Source organism: Peromyscus maniculatus, chromosome 7 (assembly GCF_049852395.1).
Source record: "Peromyscus maniculatus bairdii isolate BWxNUB_F1_BW_parent chromosome 7, HU_Pman_BW_mat_3.1, whole genome shotgun sequence".
Taxonomy (NCBI): domain Eukaryota; kingdom Metazoa; phylum Chordata; class Mammalia; order Rodentia; family Cricetidae; genus Peromyscus; species Peromyscus maniculatus.
This window is the reverse complement of record NC_134858.1, coordinates 42,242,612-42,267,928: the sequence shown is the minus strand read 5'-3', so window position 1 is coordinate 42,267,928 and position 25,317 is coordinate 42,242,612. Positions and strand designations below refer to the sequence as shown.

Here is a 25,317-nt window from a genome sequence, read left to right as displayed (position 1 = left end):
TGATACTGACCACTCAACTCCGAAGTACAGGAGGAAAATATTCGCTGGTAGGATTTTGCAGTATTCTCAGTCATTTGTTATGTTCACTACTGCATTCTGCACCCATTTCTAGGCCTGACCCAGACTCAGGGATCTATGAACATTTGAGGAGGGAGGGGGCACTAAGGAAGGAGAGGCGAATTCAGGTTGTGATTGTTAGTTTTAGATGTCAATGTGCCATAACCTGGCATCACTTGGGATGAGAGTCTCAGTTGAAGAATTATCTAGATCAGGCTGGCCTGTGGGCGTGTCTGTGGGGGATTATCTTGATTGCTAATTATGGAAGAAGAGCCCCAGCCCATTGTGATCAGCTCCATTGCATAGGCTGACCCTGGACTGTCTAAGAGAGGAGAAAGCTAGCTGAGTACTAAGCAGCAAGCAAGGATGCAAGTATTCCTTCTGCTTTTGACCGTGGATGTGATGTGACGAGCGGCCGGAGTTCCTGCCTTGATGGCTGAAAGGATGGACCATAACCTGGAATTGCAAGCCAAATAAACTCTAACCTCCCACCCCCCCACCCCCACCCCACGTTGCTTGTGGTCAGAGTCCTTTATTACAGCAGCATAAATGAGACTGGAGCACATGTTAAATGTTTCCATGAATTGGGGCTTCAATGTTAGTATCCACACATTTTGTCTGCTAGAGAGTAAACACACAAGTAAATGAAAATGGAAGGGTAATATCTATTATTAACAAAAAAAATCAAATGATTTCTTCTTTATGCTCACTGTTGAAATGCATCTTAACATATAACAGTTGTATACAACCTGTAGCTGTAGATTGCTATTGTTTGGAGAAGTGTTGTAGAATATTATTTTAAGATGTGTTTAAACAAAAAAAAAGATTTGCTTATGCTCTGGAACATTTGTTTAATGATGCAAAGATGTGTTGCATTCTTTTGTGTTGCATTTGTTTAACTCTGTGAAGCTGGGTTACTTTGCCTGTCTAAAACACCTGATTGGTCTAATAAAGAGCTGAATGGCCAGTATCTGGGTAGAGAGAGAGAAAAATATGCAGGGCTGGCAGGCAGAGAGAATAAATAAGAGGAAGAAGGAGACTGAGGAGGAAGGAGCAAGAAAAGAAGGAGAGAGGACATTCAGGGCCAGACAGCCACAGAGTAAGAAGTAAAGAAAGGTATACAGAATAGAGAAAGATAAACGCCCAGAGGCAAAATGTAGACAGGATCATTTAAGTTAAGAAAAGCTGGCTAGTAATAAGCCAAGCTAAGGCTGGCTTTCATAAGTAATAAGTCTCAGTGTATGATTACTTGGGAGCCTGGTGGTGGGCCCCCCAAAGAGTAAAGAGCCAAAGAGTAAAAACCAACCAACTACAGGGAGGAGTTTAAATTATTGAGTTTTCACAGAAAATACTGTAATTCAAGAAAATCCTGCCCTGGTTTGTAAACCAAAAATCCAAGCATATGGTCTGACCCTAGGGCTATATAAATCTGAACTGCAGTTCTTAGATTTAAGGACGTGCCCACGCCAGGAGAGAAACTGAGTAAAACATGGGTGTTTTAGCTAAATGGTTTCAGAGTTGTACAAGGTTGAGAATCCCTGTTCAGGCTCATGATTTGTTTGTGTGAGTTGCCCAGAAAGAGGATGCTTAAGTCCACAGCTTAGCTCTAGGCTCCATAGACCAGCCTGGGTGAGCATGGCCATAGCTCTAGGCTCCATAGATGAGCCTGGGTGGGTGTGGCCATAGCTCTAGGCTCCATAGATGAGCCTGGGTGAGCGTGGCCATAGAGACAGATTGCACACCAGAGCTCTCTGCCCAGGGATCTTTCTCCTCACCCCACTCTGATGAACTAGCTGTTCCAATGGGAGGCAGACACTGCTTCCATATGGATATGTGAGGAAACACCAGTTCACAGGATCAAGACTCCAGAATGTCTGGACTAATCAGAGCTCTCCAAGGATCCAGGGAATTCTGGCCCTCCAAAGGAGAAGTGGCTGCTTCACTTCCATGAGACTTTTCTTATGCCCCCCTTCTTCAGGCTCTCTTCTAGGCCTCCTTAACCTGTCTTCACCAATCTCTTTAAAGATTTTAATTTCTAGTCACGTGTATATGTGTGTCTGTGTATGGCTGTGTGCGCAAGAGTACAGGTGCCTATGGAAGCCAGAAGAGGGTGTCAGATCCCCTGGAGCTGGAGTTAAAGGCAGTGTGAACTGCCAGACACAGGAGCTGGGCACCTGGGTCCTCTGATGAGCAGTATGTGCCCTTGGGCACTGAGTCTTCCCTCCAGTCCCATGAGTTCTTTCAGAACTCACCTCAGCTGGCCTCTGCACTGCCCCCAGCTGCACGCCTAACTGCCCTCTCTTCTTCTGATCCCCTAACATGACACCATTGGCCCTTTCTGGTGGTCTTGGTACACCTGGTTTGTTCTATTTGCCATTGTCTGTGTAGTAGACACACAGTAAGAAGTGAACAAATGAGTGAGTGAGTGAATGAATGAAGCCTTCTTTGACATTCAGTGTCCCCAATGATCTGACGCCGGGAAACTACCCGCCTTCTACTGTGCTTCTTCTCCACGGTGGACTGGGCCCCCTCATGCTGTGAACCAGATAAATCCTTCTGACCTTAAATTGCTTTTACTGGTGTTCTGTCACAGCAATGAGACAATTAACTAACGCACACTGCCTGGCAGCTGCAAAATACATTGTTACTAACAGTGAGTCAACTCTATTTATATAAGGTTATTTACATTAAGATAATTATATTAATATTTATATTAAGACCAGTATACAAACCTAGCCCTTTGACCAATTTATAACCTGACATGTGCCATTTGGGGCACACATATTTCTAAATCTTGGGCCTAAGTTTCCTCAATTATTGTTTTCTTTCTTCCTTTCTTTGTGTATTGATCACACCTATGTGTGTATATGTATTTGTGTGTGTGTATGTGTATACACACACATGCAGACATGTAGGTGTTATTGCCTATGCAAGAGTATGGGGTCAAAGATTCATGTCAAGATGTCTTTCCTCAATCAGTTCTACACCTTGTGTTTTTGCGACAAGGTATCTCATTGAACTAGAAACTTTGGTTAATCATCAAGCCCCAGGGATCCCCTTTTTTTGATCCCCAGTGCTGACATTATAGGCACATGCCACCATGCCCAGCTTTTTACTCTGGCTCAGGGGACCTGAACTCAGGTCCTCACTCTTGTAGAGCCAGAACTTTACCCACTAAGTCAAGTCTCCCAAGCCCCACCCCAGCTTTCCTACTTGTAAAAGAAATGTACTTCATGGAATGATCTCTAAGTTTCTTTCCCTTTGCTATGATGACACCCTGAAGCCTGAAGCTGGGGAACAGGGGCTTCCAAGTCAAGGGTAACAGGAAGCAGGGACACACTTACTCACCTGAGAGGGTCAAAGGCTTGGAAAGCCTCATGAGGGCAATGTCATAGTCATCCTGCTCATCGGTGTAGTTACCATTGATGATGATCTGGGAGATAGAGGCAGCCTCAGGGAGCTGGTGCAGGTTGCTGGTGCCTGCATACACCTTCCAACCCTCCAGAACCTTCTCCCGGGTCCTACAAGAGCCACAGAGTATGCGTACTGTTCAGTTATACACCTGGCAGAGGTCACTGGCAAGATCTGCTACACACAGGCAGTCAAAACAGGAGCCCCAGCCTGAAGACAGGAGGATGGATAAAATGACCTCTGAATGAATCTTCTATTTTATGAAGCCCCAAAACTATCTCCCACTCTCCTCAAAATTGTTCTGAACTGGCTGCCCTGAACCTTAGAGTATGAAAAAAAAGTAAATGAATGAGTGATTCTTCTGTGTGTCATTCATCCCTCTTACCCCATCCCAGTGCCACTAAGGACGGAACCTAGGATGTAGGACAAATGGCATCAGCCGTGGAGATTTAGACAGGACAAGGTAATAAAGATTTGCTACTCAGGGAGCCAGTTTCCACAAGATCCGTGCTGTGGGTCCCCCAAAGGCTGCTGGAGACTCGGAGAGGCTAACTGTGCCACCCTCCTGCTGTCCCTGTCCCTCAAGTTCTGAGACAGACTTCCCGTCATCATCACCCTTCTGCTGTTCTGCAGCTGTTGTTGCAGGAGGTGGAAACAAGAAGCCGGAGCTTCATTTCATCTGCTCTCCAGGGAAAGGATCCCAAGGTCTTCTTCCAGCCTGCCTCGCTTTGCTTAGGATTCTTGTTTTTCATCCTTGGCTCAAGCTCAGAGCCAAACCCTCATTCACACTCCATCTTTTGAGCAGTAGCTAACCCCAAGGAACTAGGCTTACACTAAGGTGTCCATGAGCCCTTCCTAGTGGCTCCAAGTCCCCAGCAGCATCTAATGAAGCCCCCACCCCCAACCAGGCACTTACACAAAGAAGCAGTGGGCCGCGGTGAGCACCCACTGGGCATCGATGAGTGTGCCCCCGCAGATGTGGGTGGAACCAAAGTGTAGACTGACTTGCCAAGGCCACTTGGTCTCCGAGGTCTGAGCCCCTCCCACGATCCTCCCAGACATAGCTCTCAGACCACAGTCTGGGGGGGGGGGAATGGAGAGAACAAAACAGGTCATATGATTCTTTTAGAGCCTCTCTTGTTCTTCTTGGGCCCAGGGCAGGCTTGGGCAGTCCTATCCCGAAGGTCACCCTTTGGTCATACAATCTAATGTGGCACCCCTATCCCCTGTCCAAGCAGAAACAGTACAAGGTGGTCTTAACCTTTGGGGTTATCTAGTAGGAAGGCTGACCCCAGGGCGCATCTGCCTTGTTCCCATTCATCCGTTCTTTCATTAACCTGCCAAATGCTTACTTCGTACCCAATGCTTTGGCATTGAATCTGGCTTGGTTATGAGGGTGAGTCCCAGGGCTGTCACTAAGGGCCCGGAAAAGCAAAAGATGCTATCACAACCCTGAGGTGATGAGAATGAGTGCAGCAACCTCTCATTTCCGATGAAGGAGAAGTCCACGTCCTATGCTGCATAGCTAGGTTTGCACAAGGAGCTACTCCTCAATGAGTCAAGCCCGGGACACGGAGGGGCAGCCTACATGTGTGCTCAGACACAGGGCTCTTCTGCTTGCAGAGGAGAGAGAGCCGCACACTGTCCCAGCGGCGGGTACTGCAGCCACAGCAGGGGGCCAGCCTGCACCCCGGTTTCACCAAGAACATAGAACTTGTGCAGCTACTCACAGCTAGGGCTTAGGGGTCAGCTCCAAGGTCAGGTATCAGCACCCCACCTGCCTGGGTTCTGATCTTGGGCAAAGGACTTTGGGTAATAATGGTAATCGCCCTGCAAGGCTCTCAAAGTCAGTAACTACAGCTATACTTGTCCAGACACAGGCTCAGTACCCTCCATGGAGCAGCACTCAAGTGAGTATTGACACAAATCTCTCGGCTAGCCCACTCCCACTGTCCTCCCTCAGTTCTCAGCCTCTACCAAAAGTTCAGGAGACTCACGTGACTCCCTTGGCACGACAGAGATTGCAAGACTGAATTTCCCAAGGTCAGAAGGACTAGAAGGGAAATATTACCCAGGCATGCTTAGGCTCCCTGGCCCTGAAGCAGACTCATGGGCTTGGATCCCAGGAGCAGCCATCTTCCCTAGAAAGGTTCCATCCCTCTGCCCTAGAAAGCCCCCCAGGCCACACTACAAGAAGAAAATCAGCTTACGGGAACACTGCAGGGAGACGTACCGCTGGGAAGGACATTCGGACCTGCAGTGCGGGGACACAAAAGAGGAGAAAAGGGGTTAGTAGCTGCCTTGTCTTCCAGACTGGTACCCACTCACATCCGGTCCCATGTCCAGGGAAGCTACCTTTAACAAAAAAGGTGGAGACTCAGCCCTTCCCTCTCCCACTGGGTGATCCTCCCAGGGCTCCCTTATAGTGCTTTCTCCGGGAATGTGGAGGCGAGCAAACTTCCTCCACCATCATCCCCTTCCCCTCCCAGTTTTCATTTGGGTGAATCACTCACATCAGCTAGTTCCCTGTTCTTGGAACCCAAGCAAGCCTTCATGGTCCCAGCCTCATTCTACAACTAAGCAGACCCTACCGAGCCTCTTCTATGGCTTCACCATCCCCAGTGTAGCACGCAGAGGGCCTACCCCAAAGCAGACACCGAGGGGCCATTGCGTCTCCTCTCACCCTCACATTAGGTGAGCAATGCTAGTGGGAAGACTTCCATCTTGGGGGAGGGGGCTGGGACAAAGAGGAACTGCTGGGCAAAGATGACAGGGGGGTGCTGAAGCTTCACAGGTGGACCTCCTGGGCCCTGACTGCTTGTACCTGTCAGTCCCCTGCTCCTGTCCTCAGTGATGCATCTTTCCATTCTGAGTCCACCAGGTGGAGCCTTGTGGACTAGCCCCATGAGTTTCTTAGTCATCTCTTAGATCAGGCAAGCCCTTGGAGAGTAGGAAGCAGGAGCCTCTGACCTTGGGGTGATCTCTCTACCAGATCTCAGATAAGAGCTTCTAAGCCCTAGGTGTCCACAGTACTCCTGGCATTTTGCAATGGAGCCTGGGAATCTGGGTCCCAGGAAAGTATGGGGGTGTGGGGGGATCTCCCTGACTCTAAGCACCTTCCACTAGTCCCTCAGTCCTCTGTTTGCACACAGTCAGCCCAGTTGTTCCACTGCACCTGTGGAGGCTTTCCTGGATGGTGGAGTTGTATTCAGAGAGTAAAAAGCTGCTGGTGATGTCCCTGTGGGCCACCTCGGTTGTTCGGTAAGCACTGCAAAGAGAAGGGGAGAAGAATGAATACCCTGCAGTCCGCAGACCCTAAGTCCCCCCACAGCATCAGAGCACTGTGGACGCCCACAGAAGCTCCCTAGGGAGACCTTACTCAAGGGCAGAGAATCTGAGCTTGCTTTACCCAGCGGGACTGCATAATGGGATGATTTGGCCACGGCGTGGTTACCAGGTGTTCTGAAGGGTCTACACTTGGCTGTATATTGTGCTTTGATCTTGAAAGGGAGAGGTCTTTTGCCTCGCCCTTTGACATTGTATAAAAAGCCCTTTGGAAAAAACCTCGAGGCCACTGGGTATTGACCCAGGGCCCTGCCAAAGCTAGCCTGTGTCTCTGTCTTTCTCTCCATCTACTCCTATATTTCCATCTAATACTTCCTCATTCCTTTCTCCTCCCCTCAAGAACCCTTCAACAGGCTGGAGCTGGACTCCAACAGAGCACCACAGACTGACAGACAGAGGCAGGCTAGAATGACTTGTGTGGTAGCCACTCATTCACAACATTCAAAGCCTGGCTCCGCCACATTCTCTGCTCCTGCCCCCACCAGCCCTACCTACGACCAGCCCAATAGCTCTCCCATATGGTGTAGGTCTGGCCTCATCACCAGTGCCTGGTTAGAAAGGCATATTCTTGGCTCTACCCCAGACTCACTGAAAAAGCTCTGAGAGGCACCCAGCAGCCTATGTTTTAACAGCTCCAGGCAGTTCCGATATATCCTTGACTTTAAGAACACTCACCTAGCCCATTATATCGGGGCTGGATGGTTTTTACATCCACTTGACCTAAGCTGGGGGCATCTGGGAAGAAGGAATCTTAATTGAGAAATGCCTCTATAGGGCTGGCCTGTGGGCAAATCTGTAGTGCACTTTCTTCCTTAGTGGTCTGGGAGGGCCCAGCCCACTCAGTGGTGCCATTCCTGGGCAGTTGTACCCAACTGAGGCACAGCTGAGCAAGCTGATGAGCAGCGTCCCTCCACGGCCTCTGCCTGCAGTTCCTGCCTCCAGGTTCCTTCCCTGGCTTCCTTCAGTGATGGGGTGTGATCTGAGAATGTAAGCTAAAAGAAACTCTTTCCTCCCCAAGTTGCTTTCGGTCATAGTGTTTCATCACAGTAATAGAAACCCTGACTAAGGCACCATCCCAACTGTGACCCACAGCCCAGTGGCATTGGCACCACCCCAGACCTACTGAGCACCCATCTGCAAGTTCAAGATCACCCGGAGAGTGATCAGTATACACGCTGGTGACTCTCCAAACAGCATGCCTCAGAATTGGGCATTTGCTAAAGAAGTTCTAGGTCCGAATTCTAGAGATTCAGATTGTGAGGTCCATTTTGACAAGCACCCTGATGATTCCAGTATGTTCTACTCTCTGCCTGGAACTTAGGTACACATCTAGAACATTCTATATACTTCTGTGAATGGGCCTGTGAACATGCCATTCCTCTAACCAAGCACACTTAAGAACCTTCTCCACTGTGTCCCAACAGAGCCCCACATATACCCTTGGTGTGGGACTGCTGGAATAAGCCTTTCCCACATCACAAGAGGGTCTTTTCTGCCTGTGTGTCATATGATCTACTGGAAGCTCTGTGGATGCTCTTTGCATCGATGGCATCCAAAGAGAATGCCGAGATCTTTACACTTGCCCGAGATCACTCACAAAGACACCCGGGGCTTAAGCCTGGACCAATCAGTTCCTCCTTTCCCCACCAGGACTCTGAGGTGGAGGCAGAGAACTGGCTCTGAGTCCTAGCTCCAACCCTGTCTTTCTAGGTATTTCTTCTAAGGGGAACTCACAACTTCACACTCACCCATGCATCCCTAAACCACTCAGCTTAAGAACTCAGAGGAAGGGCTCAGGGCTGTCTCAGGGGGGAAAGCACTTGCACAAAAGCCGGAAGGCCTGTGCAAAGAGGCAGGCATGGAGGAGGCATGCTTATAACCCCAGCACCATGGAGAAAGGCAGATCCCTGGGGCTCGATGGCCCGCCAGACTGGCTTACCTCACAAGCCTCAGACTGATGAGAGACCCTCTTTCAAAAAATAAGGTGGCTAACTCCTGAGAAACACCTGAGGCTGACCCTCTGTCCTCTACATATATGTACATACATGTGCAACCACACACACACAACTCAGACCAAGATGGTGAATGGAGGTGCCCATCTGGCTGTCCGGTAGGAGGAGCCTTCAAGTAGGAAGGTTCACTCACTTCTGAAGCCATAAAACGTTTAAAGCCAAAGCTTTACAGGGCTTGGCCCAAACCACACCGGTCCTATCTTGTTTCTCATTCAACGAGCTTCACAATCAAGCTACAACTGCTCTGGTTCAAAGTCCACCAAAGGTTTTGCACATCTGAGCTCCTAGTGCCCAGTGTAAGAAGATAAGATCTGCCCAAATACCCACCCTCCTCACAGAGCCATCCCAGAACCACTCCGTGTGGTGATGGTCCTGAAGGTGTTTTCACAAAAAGAGCCCTAGGGGAGACCAATGCGATCACAGCGTCCCCAGCACTCAGTGGAACCCAGGCCACTGCCTTTATTAATCACTCAGGGGTGTCCTGCGTCGGTGGGATCAGCAAGGGTCCTCCAGGGCCCCTTTCGTTCTTCCTCCCCCTCCCCCTTCCTCCCTCCCTTTCTCTCTTCCTTTAACTTTTTGAGACAGGCTTTCTGTGTAGCGCTCATGCCACACCCTCATTCTTCCCTCATGCCACACCCCCATTCCATGCTCACCCGTCAAAGCCCAGCTGCTGGCAGGTCCTCTTGGAGTCGCTGTCATTCCAGCTGCTGCTGCAGACAGGGAGCCACTCACCAGAGGACCCAGAGTAGACCTTCAGCAGAGACCTGTCCCAGTCAAACCTGACTGCAGAACAGAAAAGGGCAGAGCGGGGTCTCAGCGCCCAGGAAGCTTCAAGCTCTTGGGAATAAGTTGCAAAAGGCTCTGGGAAGCTTCTGGGAGAGGTGTGGGAAGGCTGAGCTGCCCCAGCAGTGATGTCTGGAGGCCCAAGGCCTTCCTAAGCACAGAGCTAAGGCCAAGAGGCTGTGGCTGGGCAGCTGTTCATCCATCAGGACCCAGGAGGTCATTGCTGGAAGAGGACAAGCATCTCACCCTTAGAGGGCAATACATGCTCACAGAAAAAGACATAAGGAGCATAGTATCGATAATCTGAGTGTGAGCGCATAGGACAGCCTTGGTCACAGATAGGTGCAATCATGGGCAAGGGCGTGTGCACTAATAAGTGCAGACGTGAAAGGATGCGGCACCCACACCTCTCAGCAAGGGTGTGTAAGACCACACAAATCATAACCACAGAGGGTGAGAGCTCCAGGTCTTTGTGCTCGTTTAGGACATGAAGAAACCAAAGGGTCACAAGTCTGAGCAAAGAAATTGGGTTCCAGAGCCCCCCCCCCCCCCCCCCCCCCGCCAGCCTGTCTCCAGTCAGATTTTCAGTTTTTCTCTGTCTCACAGAGTTTCAGATTTTATGTAACTGTCGCCAATCTCAACCAGTCCATTCATTTTAAGTTCGGAGCCCTAAGAAGCAGGTAATTGATCCATGTCACATGATGCTCAAAACCAAGTTTCAAACCCTTGTCTGCTGTGACTCAAACCAAAATCTTCTCATTTTCTGCCCAGGCCTTTGCCCGAGCTATGACACAGCTATATAATATAGTGTGTAGTCGCCAGAGTGTACATGCAGGCACACACACACACACACACACACACTATTCCCCATGCTCAGCCTTCTCACCACAGCCCAGCTCATCACTTTTCATTTTGCAGTCCACCACTCCATCACAGCGAACTGCGTGCTTGGGGCAGCTCTCCGTCGGCTCTTTGTATTTGATCCCCGTGTGGCCTCGCCAGAAGTAGACTGGAAAAACAAAACAGACAACAAGCAGGCAGCTGGTTATTAACAGAGCCCGAGGGACAGGACACTCAGCAGCCCAAGGCCCTGGGGATTCTCAGACACCGACCTGCAATCCCTCTTGGACTCTGGGGCTCTGGTCCCCCATCTGTATGGAAAGAAAGGGCTGCTCAGGAATGTACTAGAAAGCTCCTGCAATTAGAGCAGCCCCAGACAGATTTGAACCGCCAGCTACCCAGAGAAGGAAAGGAAGAGACCAAGAGAAGTAATGAGAGGTGGACATGGATCCTACTTTGGAAGCTTCCTTAGCTTATACGCTAGAGAGGACAGTAGCCAGAGAAACCTTCTCCAGTATCCCAGAGTTCCCTCTCAGAACCCCTCTGGCATCCCTTCTTCTCTATGCTACACACACACACACACACACACATAAACAGAGAGGTGGGGGGAGGGAAAGAGGAAAGGGGAGAGGAGAGAAAGAGAGAGAGAGAGAGAGAGAGAGAGAGAGAGAGAGAGAGAGAGAGAGAGAGAGAGAGAGAGAGAAAACATGCCACCACCTAGCCTGTCTTCTCAACGGATACCACGATGCCAGCCTTGGCAGCTCCTGAATTTGCATCCTCCTCCCTCCCCCCTAATCATAGTTATCTCTTGTACTTGGTCCTCTCCTCCCTGCCTCTCTCTGTGCCTTTCTCTGTCTTCTCGTTCAGCAAGCAATGTTTGGCTGATTTCCAAATGTGCAAGGAAACTTCTCACACCTTATGGAGGAACCAGCTCCAGGTCTTCCTCTGCCTCTAACCGTGAACTGTCACTCTAACGTGAGACACCTCCCGGTGCAGCCCCCACACACCTGTCACCTAATGCCTCACCCAACCTCCCAGCCTCTGTCATCTCCTCAGCTCTAACCTCACATTGTCTCCCCAGTTCCACCAAGGTCTCTGTCACTCAGGAGAAGGCCACCTGCTGAGACAGTCCCTTCCCAGTCCAGACACACATCCTCCTAATCCCTCAGCACTGCATGCTCTCCTCTCAGTGTCCTTCCCTCCTCCTCCCCCCACACCCTAGATGCTGAAGCTCCAGGACGTCCTGGATGTCCCTCTCCCGGTGCCTGGGAAGCTGCACATCCTAGGACCACTCTGAGGTGTTTTGGATGGAGTGATGATGGGAGAGGAACCAGGAGGCCGGGCTTGACCTACAGATCATACGACCTCTCTGGCCTCCATGAAGGAGCTGTGGGGACTTCCGGAAATACTATAGAACCAGGTTAGAGCTTTAAGGCTGCTCGGTGAGCCTGCCCTTGAGTGTCTCATGGCCCTCCATGGGTCATTCCTGTTGTTCTCAGAATCAAAGTACTCTGCTGGCCAAGGGAGATGGAGAGGAGGGGGTCTCAGGTCTCAGCTCCTGCACTGTGATAATGACCACACCATCCAGTCAGCAGGTGGGGAAATGGAGACTGGATGTGATAACTAATTTGCTGACATCCTAAGAGGCAGAGGCAGGAGCAGGATGCTGGAGCAGGGATGTGTGGTACCAATGCTATAACAGCACACTACCCTCCTCCCCAACAGCCATGCCGCCGCAAGTTTCCATGCACCTATCCATCCCTCCATTCACCATCTCATGCTGCCTCTTCCATAGAATCCTTCTCAGCCTACATTTGAAGCTTTGTGGCCTCAAGTAACTAAACAGACAGGCTCCAGGCTCTCAAATGTGTGTCTCCCCACTGGGTAGATGGATTCCTTCCCTCTACCCAATGTAGGCCTTGTTCACCTGTTCCCCTACCACACCACACCACACACACACACACACACACACACACACACACACACACACACACACACACACCTGATGTTCAAGAGAGACATAACGGCTCCCATATTTTCCAGGTCCTCATCTGGACTTGCACGTGCCCTAACTAGCACCAACTCTGGCTTGTTCTGACAGTCACATTGAGATCACTCAGCCTGACATACTTTTAGCTCTGTTTCTCAGCAGTGGGTGACTTTCCTGGTACAGAATAAGATGACATGTGCTCATCTTTGCTCCCTCCCAGACTCCCCTTTGGGGCTGGCTTCCAAAGGATTGCTGATCAAAGAGCCTGGGGCATGTTCTGGGTATCTTTTTCCAAAGGACAAGATGAAGGGTCTGAATCCCCAGACAGTACACTTTGTCCCATTGACCTTTGGAGGCTTTTTCATTATTTTATGGCATGTTGGTTTTCATAAATAGCTACATGTTTTCATAGTGAGATTTTTATGTCAAAATTGTACATTTCTCTCACATAGTTCTCCTAGTCTAGGTAGAGTGGAATAAGATCGACCTTATGAAGTATGTGCTGAGTTGAATGATTAATGATCAACTCGATTTCATTCGATCATAGTGAAACAGAGTCCAATACAGTTAGTGCACTTGTTCCAATGAATCCTCAGAATTCAGATGCAATGACGGACCCAAACCCAGAATCCCATGATACCCCACACTCTTACCCCAGTCATCTCAAAGGAGCTTGATACCCTGTGATCCAAGGTCCTTATGTGGATGTAAGTCTCTCTGACCCTGTGGTATGGCTCCATGACTGACCCCATTCCATTGTGAGATGACCCAGACCCACCCGGGCCCCTCTGTTCGACTCACAGAGAAGGATGAGTGAGATCACCAGGCTGATGAGAAGGATGATACACCCGATGAGTGGCAGCTGTCTCTGCGTCTCCTGCCAGGAGAACTTGGGCACGCTGAGACCTAAGAACAGGGTGGCAGGGAAAGGAAACTGCTGGCGAGGGGTTCAGCACGGGGGAAGACAGAGACAGAAGCAAAACTGGTCCCCGAGGATCTGGCTAGGACCCTTGCACCTTGCAATACATCTCCACCCCTACCCACCCATCTCCACTCCTCCTATGTAGTCCCTCCTCTGGGCCAGGCACTCTGCATGTGTCCGGCTATTTCATCCTCACAGCATCCCATGAGCCGAGTCTTATTAGGTACCTTCTGTAGACGGGGAAACTGAGGCTCATGGAAATAAAATAAGTTACCCAAAGTCACTAAGCTAGTGACTGACAGGACAGAGATTCAAATGCAGTGTCTCATTCCAGAATCTACCCCACCAAAGTGCCTCTCCTACCCTGGACAGGGACAGGCTAGGGTGGGCCCTAAACCTTGAATATTTCTTCACAGTCGAATAGCAGCCAAGCCTGAGGATATGGGGGTAAGGCAATGGGGACAGGCTGAGGTCTGGGGTAAATGAAAACAGTTGCCTGGGGGGAAGAGTCAAGCCTAGAGGCCCACTGGCCTCTTTGACGTCCCAGCAACTGAAATGCTGAACCTCATCCCTGCCCCCACAAGTTTGGAAGCTTGGGGGGTCAGAGTCCCACTCACTCTTCCTCCACATGTGGACAGACATATTGACCATGACCTTGCACTACTGCAGACCCTGGCTTCCCCAGCCGGTGTGCAGATCAGCCCAAGGAAACAGCCCCTCCTGCAGCCAGGAGCCCCTGTTCTTGAAATTGGAGCAGCCTCCAATGTTACGGTTTCCTAGCTCCTTTGGGTCCCCTCCTCCTTTTGCCTAATTGTCCCATCTTAAGCTGTCATGTCGTGGTCCCTTTCTACCCTCCCCTCTCCAGGTACCCCACATTCCACTCTGGCTGTCCCCCATGTCATTATCCCAGGGTCACGAGGAACAGAGTGCTTTCCGAGAGCATCCCTCTGCCCAAAGACACTGCCCTGGTTCTCTGCCCTCCCTGCGATGGCCCCCTTACCTGGGCTCTCCCTGGTGGCCCTGGTGGCTGGTGCTGACCTGGCAGGAGATGCCCGGATGGGGACAGCCCCCACTGGTGTTGCTCTAACAAGGTACACTCTCGTTGGGGAGGATGTCGTGGAGGCTGACCTGGCAGATGATGACCTGCCCGACGATGACCTGGAAGGTGATACCCTGGCTGGAGATGTCCTTGCCGGAGAAGCCTGAGGAGGAGGTGTCCTTGCTGGAGAAGCCTGGGGAAGAGAAGCCCCAGCTGGAGATGCCCGGGCTGAAGATGTCCTTGCTGGAGAAGCTTGAGGAGGAAGTGTCCTTGCTGGAGAAGCCTGAGGAGGAGGTGTCCTTGCCGGAGAAGCATTCTGCAAATAGAGTGAAGGGCATTCCTGTGTCTATTCCCAGCCAGTCCATCCCAGCTGTGGGCTCTACAGAATGGGAGGTGAACACTCTGGGGACAGAGAAAGGCCTGTGCTTGAATATACTCAACACAAGTCCTGAGCAGAACAGTTCAAAGTTCTCTTGAGAACATCTGGCACAAGTCGGGACCATTGTCACTACTGAGTAGGACACAGCGAATATACTTTTTAAAATCATCTCTTCCAGGAACCAGAGGCAATTGGTTTGGTCACATCTTCACTTTACTGGGGCTTGTGTGTTGGGTTCAAGGAAGATTTTGACCACAGAGGGCAGGGACCAGCGAGTCTCCTGTATGGAGCTGCTGGGGTCCATCGGTGGGCAGGGGTGGTTACACATGAATGCCCTTATTCCGGCTGGCCGCACAGGGATGCATCTGAGCATGTTTAGGGACATTCCGGCACCTGCTTCTGCTGCCCCAGCTGTTCTGACACCAAGGCCACCCTCTAACCACTGCTGTATAGAGAACAGATTTTCAAATAAGCAGACAAGGGGAATGGAAACAAGGAAGGCAGAACAAGAGAAGACATTCTTGTGTTTATGGGTGCTGAGAGTCCAACGCAGGGCAGGAAAACGCTCCATCGCTGAGCTACATTCCTTACCCAAACTTGGCCCTGCGCATACTAGGCCACTAACTACTCTGCCCCTTGGCTGAGAATGCACTTGATGACAGTCAGGCAACCCTCGGTCACAATCTTGGGCCTGTCCTTGCATAGCAAAAGAACTGAAACCAGCCACTGGGTCACTTAAGCCTTTTGTTCATCTGTAAAACAGTTGGTCAAGAGGACCAAGGCTCAATGGCCATGGGGTCTGAGTGAATGATGGGAGAAAAGAGTGTTGGAAAAAAGCCAGGCTATGGTCATTCATTTAGAAGGACAGGTCTCAGCAATGTGAGCCCCTGAGTGAACTTGCCAGCAGTGGTGGCCTGAACTTTGGCTCCAGGCAGGGACCTGGTATTACAGTACCTCCACGGGCATCCATCCTTGCAAACTCACACTTCCCCAATACTGGGGAAATTCCTATGATTGGCTACAATAAAGGACACTTTAGAATCTACAACAAACTTCCATGCCTGTGTCCTTGTGGGGTTCTAACCTCATCCTGAGAATTGGTCATTCTAGAAGCTAATTGTCTAGGGTTGGATTACCCAAACCACAGAGTCAGGATTCCACCCCAGGTTTCCTTACATCCCCCTTAAGGCGGGAAAAACTGTTGGTGTTGTTTTCTGAACACAGACACAGGGCACCCTGAGCATTTGGAGCATGACGAAAGAACTGGTGTCTGGGGCCTTATGGGGGCTGAGGCGGAGCCCAGTTTCTTGGTAGGGTCTTGACCTTGTGGTATTTTATGTTGCAAACTATGGTTGCCTCCCCGCCCCTACTCCCCCCATCCCCACCACCTCTCTTGTCTGGTTGAAGCCTTGTGACCCAGATCTGCAGCCATTAGAGTTACAGCGACTATGCCTGAATTCAGCCTCGTGACATGAGCAAGTGACGTCACACCTTTCTGCGCCAGCTTCCTTATCTGCAAGATGTGGGTGATCGCCCTGCTTCGTACCGCAGTAGTCACAGATGAGCCATGCAAAGCACTGGTACATGGCAAGGGCTGGGGTGACACCATCTGTGACGGCGGGCCTGCTTGGCGTTGGAGAATGCTTGGCTCGAAATCCATCTGTTTGAATAGGGCTGCACCCATTCCCTACTAGGTTTCCTTGGGCAGATCAGCACGAGCTTGTCTGACTTACATAAACAGGGCTAATCCTTCCCCCTACAACTGGGAATCTATATGAACAAGCCTGGACTATACCCAGGGTCAAGCTGTAACAAAGATAACAGCCCACGAGGCACCCTTCTTGGTCTCATGTCAACCTTCTGCTTGCTCTTTGTAGTTGGTTTTGTTAGCTCCACTTTACAGAGATCAGTGGGTAATAGAGCTTGATGCCAAGCCTGAAAACCAGAGTTCGATTCCTGTAACCCACATGGTAGGAGAGAAATGATTGCTGGAAGTTGTCTTCTGGCCTCTGTGTCAGTGTACCACACCACACCACACCACACCACACACACACACACACACACACACACACACACGTAAAAAATGAATAATAAAAAGGTGATCAATTTTCAAATTTCTAGGTCACGACAGGAAGAGGGCTTGGGTTCTAACCAGGCCAACTTATAACCAATGATGTCACAAGTGACCAGATCAGTCTCCCTTATCTCTCCAGGGCTCACCATCTGTAGAGTTTCACACATACTGTCCAGTCTGGTTCTCACAAGGGGCCTGGTGAGCAAACTGTAAGAATGGTCGTCCCTGCCCCCCACCTCTGGCTTTGTTTGTTTACACAATTGCTTGTGTGGTTGTGTGCTTGTCTCATGTAGCTTAGGCTAGCCTTGAACTCCTGGTGTAGCCAGAGATGACCTCGAACTTCTGAGGTACCATCACACCCAGCTTTGGCAAAGGTGAAGATCAAACCCAGGGCTGTGTGCATCCTGGGTTTGCGCTCTACCTGCCTAGCCATAGCCACAGATCGACCCACCACACTCTATCCAGGGGAGTTGGGACTCCAGGGAACGACCCCAGCTCCTCAAGTAAAGGAACTCTCAATATTCTGAGTCCCCAGTCAAGGACTCTAGCTGTCTCCAACTGGGCTTGACCCTGTGACCCCAGCACCTCATCATGAATGGACTGGGTTAGAGGGGAGGGGGTTAAGAAGGTCCGGGGCAAGGTGTTCAGGGAAATTAAAAGAGAGGAAGATTTAGGAAATTAGAGTAAGAGAGAGTGAGAACAGAGAAGAAACTGATGATGGGCCAGCAAGGTGGGAAGTCAGTAGAAGCCAGAGTAGGTAATGCTGGAAAACTGGTAGGTACCCCTGAGTCAGCGGGCATCAAACTCCAGCTTTGACAGAGTCAGTACTGTATTACCAGAGCCGGGGGTGGAAGCTGGGCAGTGTAGGCCTCTCAGACCTGTGCAGGAGGAGAGACCTAGAACCCCCAAATCTGAATGAGAACTGGGAGTCCCAGGAGGGTGTCAGAATGGAAGGGCAGCCCCAAGGCAAGAAGACAGAAGCCACTGAACTTTGACCCAGACTCCACAGGACATTAGGAAGCATCCTCACCTTCAGAGTTCACGAGAATGCCAGCACCCACAGCCTCCCTCTTTATGCATTTCATGGCCTGCCACTCCACCCTTCGGGAAGTTTCCTGATGTCTAATCTACTACAGCGCTAACTCATTTCCTCCCACTCCGTCCTTGGAGAGCAATGCAGAGATGTCATCCTCCCATATGGAGGCTTGACTTCACCCTGACAACAGATGGGGCCCCAGGAAGGGAGGAGACTTCTTGTCCAAGGTCCCTAGGTACGAAGGTAGAATCAGGGGACCAGAACTCAGGCCTCCCCATCCCAGCCTCTGCCAATGAGCACAACCCCCTAAAAAAATAATCTGTGACCAAGTCCTTGCAAGGCCCTGCCCCTTGCACAGCCTCCTACGGACCAGAGGCAGTTGGAGCTGCATGGGCAGGTGTCTGTGACCAAGTTAGCACCTGGATAGCTCGGGCCGTTTCCTACCACTGCCATTCACGCCTTCTGTCCCACCCCCGTGGTCTCTAAGGTCACCCTTTGTCATAACAATTAGCCACCAAACACACTGTGTCACCTCTGATGCTCCTGGCTATGCCTGAAAAGATCTGGGGGCCCTGTTCACAGCTTGTTGGACTTTCTAGAGGTTCTGGTGTATGATAGGAGACCAAGAGGGCAGGAAGCATACACCATGAAGGAAGGCAGAAAGTTGGACATGGCTGTGTGTGGCTGTCACCCTGGTGCTGGGGGTACTGAGACTCTAATCTTTAGAGCTCACTAGCCAGACCAACAGCATCAGTACACTTCCAGTTAAAAGGAGAGACTTTGTCTTAGGGCAATAATAAGGAGGACACTAGACAGCCTGCTCTGACTTCCACATGCTCATCTACCTGTGCACTCACATGCATGCACCACACACATGAGCACACACACATGCATGTGAGCACACACACACACACACACACACACACACACACACACGCATATGTATGCTTTTCCTAAGTCCCATATAGCAGAACAGGGGCTAAAGACCCCCAAGCACCCCCATTTCTAGTCCTGTGCCCATTCTACCTCAGCTCCCAGGGATGGATTCTGCACCCCCAGGCGAATGAGGCATTTTTTTGATTTCTCTCAGCTGGTGGGGCATGGGAGTTAGTTAACAGCCCCTGCCTGTGCCTTGCACTGACCTCCCCTGAGTTTCCTGTGGGTCAGTCAGTTAGCTAGCTGTTGCTGCAGGCTGAGCTCCCTGGCTTCTCAGCCCGACATGGCCCATGAGAAGAGCTCCACATGAGCTTTTCTGCTGGACCCAGAAAACGTGCAGCGGCCACTGCAGTGACAGCCTGTGAACCTGCCCGAGACAGGCCTGTGGAAGCTCCTTCCCAGGGCCACTCCCTTATAAAGCTGTCACTCTGAGGATACACTGGGACGGAAGGACCACTAACCAAAGCTTTCTTTCTATGACGTGATGGCCAAGGTCCAGAGAGGCTCTGATGTGCCCAAGATGCCAGCTTGAGGCAGTGGTAGAGCTACAGGTCTAGTCATTGGGTTCCATCTTGGGCTGCTACTACCTAATGCTGGGCTCTCCATCGCCTTCTTCCTATCACCTCCAATGAGCAAGAGTGGATGTGCTCTGGGGTGCCCCTCTTTGCCAGTGACCCTGAGTTTTAAGGACTGTCAAAGGAGGAGGTGCATGGGCTAGACCATGGTCAGAGCCCAGCACTCTGGGGCCCGAATCCCTGCTGGAAGCTATTGTTGTTTTGTCTGTCTTTGTGTTTTTAAGAATTATGCTCTACAGCCCAGGCTGATCTGGAACTCACAATCCTCTGCCCCTGCCTTTCAAGTGCTGGAATAATAGGTGGGCCTCACATTGTCTAGTCCGGGAGCGCCCTTTAGTAAGGCATAGAAGTTCTTGTCTACTGGAGAGGCAGGGTTGGGGGAGCTCAGACGCCATCCCCACGTGGGCCAGACTGGTCTGAGACAAAGCCGGGCTTCCTCTGTCACTCTGTCTGTCTGTCTGTCTGTCTGTCTGTCTGTCTGTCTGTCTCTCTCTCTCTCTCTCTCTCTCTCTCTCTCTCTCTCTCGTTAAGGAATTTTTTTATCCATTTTAGATACCAACTCCAGATCCCCCTCTCTTCCTTCCTCCTGCCCCTCCAACCTTCCCCCTACCCCCTTCCCGTGTGTCTTTTAAGGCATGGCTCTCCCCAGCTCTCCTCCTTTAGAGAACCCCACAGACACAAGGCCCTTCAGAATGCAGGCTGTTCTCCATTGCCTCCTCCCAACCCCAGGACCAGTTCTCCCAGGCATATGTACGCAGAGTTCAGGAACCCCGTCAGCCTGTGTGGCAGCCCCTGAGTGAAGCACAGGGGCTGCTTCTACTCCTAGGCAGCTGTGTGAGCCAGGGGACAGTCACGTCCCTGCCAGGCTCTAGACTACTTCATGCCTAAAATGACGGGGTTGACAACTGTTTTCCGGAGGTTTCCAGAACACATCAAGGTCTCATAGAGTTACCATGGAGCTCAGCCATGGGCCCTCATGGGGGCCTGAGCCCTTTCCCCACCTCAGACAGAAATTGACATTATTTCATGCAGTGGCCTCTACCCAGTATTTCATTTGAATAGAAGAGGCAGTAGCTGCTGCAAGAACTTGAAAATGACTGCCTTGGGCGAGCACCCCAGTTCTTTCCATTTAGAACGCCTCTTGGCACACAAAAGAGACCAGGAAGAGGAGCCAGATCAATCCTCACTGTTCGCTTGATGGCTTGTTCATTAATTAATTAATTAATTCATTCATCTGTTCATTCACCAATGACTTTAAAGAACATGGTGTGTGGACCCGGGGAGACGGCTCTAGCCATGAAGGCGCGAGGATCTGAGTTCAAATCCCCAGACCTCATGTAAAGCCGAACGTGGTAGTGCACATCTGTAATCCCAGTGCTCCTATGGTGAGATGGGAGGCAGAGACAGGAGAATCCCTCTAAGGGCATGGGCCAGCTAGCTTGAAGTATGTATGCAACAGTGAAAAAAAGAGATTCTGTTTCAAGAAAGGGCCAACACTGAAGGATGTCTCTGACTCACACATACACATACACACACACACACACACACACACACACACACACACACACACAGAAAGAGAGACAGAGACACAGAGAGAGCATGCACACATATAACATTCATACATCATATAACACATAAAGATTAAAAACAAAAACAAAACACTGACCGCCCACTATTGCCAAGCAAATGCTATTTCCTACCTCCGTTTCCCTGCTAAGTCTCCCCTGTCTGCAAAGGCTGGGGTGGTGACGGTAGAGAGCTAGGATCTAGTGGGTACTTTGGGCTGTCTCATGCAGAGGAGCCTCCACCTAGGACGGCCAAGGCCTTTGCTTGGAGGGCAAGCTGATGTCCTGTTGTGTTCTCCCACCTGTCCACCTGCCAGGGTACAGTCCACCTCCATTGTTGCTAGACAGGAGGAAGCTGTGTTGCCAAAACAAGGCACTTAAGCTAAGTGGTCATTGCTCCATCAGCCAGCCTTCCCGCCCAGCACTGAGCCTGGAGCCTGACACACACTCCTACATATTCACACTAAGTCACAGGGGACAAGGCAGTCTGAGGCTCGGTGGGGTGTGCCAGGTGCATGCTGATCAGCACCAGTGACAGCATGAAACAGATGTTCCAGGTGAGGGGTGTGGCCCTGCAGGACAAAGGCAAGCTGTTGGAGGTGCCTCCGGTTTGGGGCTGTGGGATGACAAGGAGTCCTGAGTGTACTGGTCTCCCCTTCCATCTTGGGAAGGTGGGCAGCCTCCTGGGAAGGGTATGCGCCTTGGCTCATCCTGGGCCTCACACATCCTCACATACGGCCCGCTGCCCCGCAGGAACTCCCGGCAGAGGAAACTCTCTTCTCCAAAGGACCATTGCTGGATCAATGGGTTGACTTCAGTCTTCCTTAGAAGGCACTGCAGTTCCCCAGGCATTGGAAACCAGGAGCCACTTGGCAAAAACACAGGATCTTGACCTTTGTCAAGATCAGCACAGACACCCAGCAGGACACACTTGCAATCCTACTCTGTATCATTCCAGTGACAGCCATGGAGACAGAAAGAGATCTCTGGGGCCATTTGTCCAAACTTCTTCTTTATCAGGTGGGGAGACTGGGGTAAAGAGAGAAGACGTCTGTCCCAATTTAGAGGAGCCAGCACTGGACTCCAAACAGAGATGGTGAGGAGAACACTGCATGTCCTGACTGTAGCTGCAGCTTTGGTATAGCAGACGCCATTGTAAAGGAGCCTTACAAAAGTACAAAAGACTTCTGAGACTCCTTGAGACAGCTGCTCCATTTTAGAGATGAAGACACTAAGGGACAGGAAGCTGAAGTGGCCATGTTCGGTCACTTCTGCCTACCATTTAACAAGTGACTCTTTCTTGGGTTATTTTCCAACTGCAGTCTTGCTATGTAGCCCAGGCTGGCCTGGGACTGATTCTCTATCCTCGGGCTCAACCTCCAGCATAGTTGGGATAGCTGGTAGCTATGACCCAACTCATCCAACTTTGCTTTCCTTTTGAATACAGAGCAGCAGAGTGCCTTCTCCACTGCTTCCTAGGAGCCTCCTGAGGTTCCTGCACATGCTACAGGAGCACCAACAGCTGAAGCCCACCGTCACCAGTTCCTCTCTCTCTGTGTGAAGAACAAAACCCACAATGCATCTCTCTGCCACTGAGCTCTCACAAAGGAAGCTCCAGTTTCTTCTCTCTTTCTTTTCCTTTCTTTCTTTCTCTTCTTTCTTTCTTTCTTTCTTTCTTTCTTTCTTTCTTTCTTTCTTTCTTTCTTTCTTTCTTTCTTTCCTTCCTTCTCTCTCTCTCTCTCTCTCTCTCTCTCTCTCTCTCTCTCTCCATTTTTTGGGGGACAGAGTCTCACTATGTAACCCTGGCTGTACTGGAACTCACTGTATAGACCAGGCTGGCCTGAACTCACAAAGATCCACCTGTTTCTGTTTCCCTGTCGCTGGGATTAAAGATATGCACCAACACACTGAACTCCTCCATCCCACTGTTATTTAATCTTAAGAAATCTGATGTAGACAAGATTAGGGGGCAACTATAGGCTCCTTGCTCCTAACTCTGGGGAGTTAAGTTCCCCAGATGGACATCACCTCTGTAGCCCGACAAGCTCTATGCCCATCCCCAACTCAAACTCACCACCTTCTAGATAGCTCAGTCCCCTTCTTTGGGTCTGGGGACTAGCAAGTTCCCAAGGAGGACAGCCCATGCCTGTGACTGTGGTGTCCCATGCTTCCTACAAAACACCATTTCCCCCTGTGTACTCCCTTTCTGCTTATCTTGAAGGCATGAGCCAAAAGGACCAGAGGGGAGAGCAAGGAAGGCAGCCAAGAAAAGGAGGGGTCTAGAGGGTCTGGAGTAGGAGGAGAGAGGATGGAACCCTCAGCAGAAGCATACCCAGGTTCAGAATGGACCACAATATAGCCGCAGCCTAGAACATAGGATAGTTTGAGCTTCCTCAAATCCAGAGCTTGTTAATCCTTCCCAGAGTCTCAGATCCCACTATATCAATAAAGCACAAAAATGTGGAAAGAAATAGAAAACATGACCTAAGGGAAAGGTAAGGAGAAAGGGGCACACTGAACAAAGCTTCAGGGATACCTGATATACACATGACTCGCTTTTCTAAACAGAGCCCCATTGCTCTCCACCACCTCTAAAAGCAGCAGAAGAAAGAAGCCCGAGATGTAGCAGAGGACACTGTGATAGATATAAGTAAGTACTTTCCATGTGCATTTAGTCCTCTAGTAAGTGACCAAGGTTATGTAAAAATCCCCATGAAAATCTTAAATGTCTATAGAAAAAAAAAATCACATTTTTCTGGGAAGGTTTAGGAGTCTACCTAGGATGTAATCCTTGAAGATGAGTTCAATATTCTTGGTTCCCAAACCAGCAAAAAAAATAACTTAGATTAAATCAGATTCTCAGCCAGCAAAGCTGACCACGGAATAGCAGCAATGTCTTTACCAGGGCCCAGGCCAAGCCCTGTCCGGGCCTCAGCCACACAGCCCTGGGGTGCCTAGTAACCAGACCCCATATTTTGTGGGTTTCTCCTCCTAGGGCTCCTTCTAGGGATGAAGATAAAAGGGGGTTGAGATCTCTGGGTCCCGGGCAGCTTCCAGTGAGAAGAGGCATCCTGTTCTCCCTAAACACAGGGCAGGCCTTGGCAGTGCCCTGCCTGTCTCCAGGCTGTCACTGCTGCTGGGAGAGCCTGGGAGATGTTAGCGCACTTACCGGGTGGCTGCCTCTGTCCATGGTCTAAGAGAATGTGTCTTCCAGGCTCAGCTGATGTCAAGGGGAAGATCCATGTTGGCCCCCAGGTCCTCCAGCATGTGGAGAAAAGGAAACTGAGGACTGAGGGCCGGCCCCCAGCAGATGGGGCGGGGAAGCTGGTTGGATGTGTGAGGTAATCTCGGGTATAAACAACCTAGAACTTGCCAGACCTGTCCTTCAGCCCCATCCCAGGCCATCCCTGTTACTCAGCTAATACCTGGGCTCTTGAAACTGCAACCACCAGGGTTTGTCTGGAGCCTCGGTGTGTGGGGTCCCCTTCACTGCCCCTCCCAGACGGTACCAGACAGACTCTGAGATTGTAGGAAGCCGCGTGAAACCCTCAAAGTAAGTGCACCTGAGCCCACCAGGGACGGCTCTGTCCTCACAGTGTGTGTGTTCATTTCCAACTGCCCCAATTGTTCAAATTCCAAATCTGGGCACATGAGATGGACTTCTATGTTTTTCTGAATTCCATTTATTTTTATGAAAACACTTAACCAAAAAAAAATTGAAATTGGGTGGTTTTGAATTGTGCACATAACAAATTATGTCCATTGACAGCAATAAAATATTATGAACTATACGAAAGTCAATTAGCATAGAACATGTAAGAATGGGGATGGAAACCGGTCCAGGTAATATTAAGCTGACTCACAGCTATCGTGTGCTCCGTTCTGATCGTCAGAGGCAAAAGAAACAGGAAGAGACACGTGTGCTAACCCTAGAGTAGCTGTACTGAGAACTGTGGGAGGAGAGGCGTTAGAGGGACTTGGGGAAGAATGCTCTAGATTTAATCATTTAGAATGCTCAGAGATGTTCTGACACTTCCTTCTCTCTCACTTTACAGATGGAAAGGCTGATGGTCAGAATGCCTGGGGACTCTGCAGAATTCACAGGGAGCACACAGCAGCAGCAACAGCAGTAAGGAACCAGCACCCATGACAAGCTTCACGTATCTGCCATTCATTCACGTGACAAGCATTTACAGAGTGCCTGTGACGTGCCTGGCCCTGCTCCAGCAACTTCGTGAAAACCAGTGTGGCTGCAGAATGGTCAAAACTGAACCAAAATCCTTTCCTATGCTTTGGGGAGCTTTGTGTCAGCAAATTACCACAGAGACACCAGAGCAGGAACCGAATCTGATA

General features: G+C 50.4%; 1 protein-coding gene across 2 annotated transcripts in view; it reads right to left on the bottom strand.

Moving 5' to 3' along the window:
* Positions 1–24,270, bottom strand: part of Tmprss13 (transmembrane serine protease 13) — a 29,408-nt gene extending 5,138 nt beyond the window's left edge. Inside the window, exons 1-9 of one of the 2 annotated variants that reach the window (XM_076576165.1) lie at positions 24,134–24,270; positions 14,361–14,715; positions 13,240–13,344; positions 10,495–10,617; positions 9,479–9,608; positions 6,644–6,736; positions 5,679–5,722; positions 4,385–4,547; positions 3,406–3,578 (exon numbers count right to left, since the gene is read on the bottom strand). In XM_076576165.1, coding sequence (XP_076432280.1) covers positions 3,406–3,578; positions 4,385–4,547; positions 5,679–5,722; positions 6,644–6,736; positions 9,479–9,608; positions 10,495–10,617; positions 13,240–13,344; positions 14,361–14,715; positions 24,134–24,154 — 1,207 coding nt within the window. In that variant the 5' untranslated portion in view covers positions 24,155–24,270. The remainder of the gene's footprint in view (positions 1–3,405; positions 3,579–4,384; positions 4,548–5,678; positions 5,723–6,643; positions 6,737–9,478; positions 9,609–10,494; positions 10,618–13,239; positions 13,345–14,360; positions 14,716–24,133) is intronic. The other variant, XM_076576166.1, reaches the window with a different exon arrangement.
* Between the last annotated feature and the right edge of the window lie 1,047 nt (positions 24,271–25,317).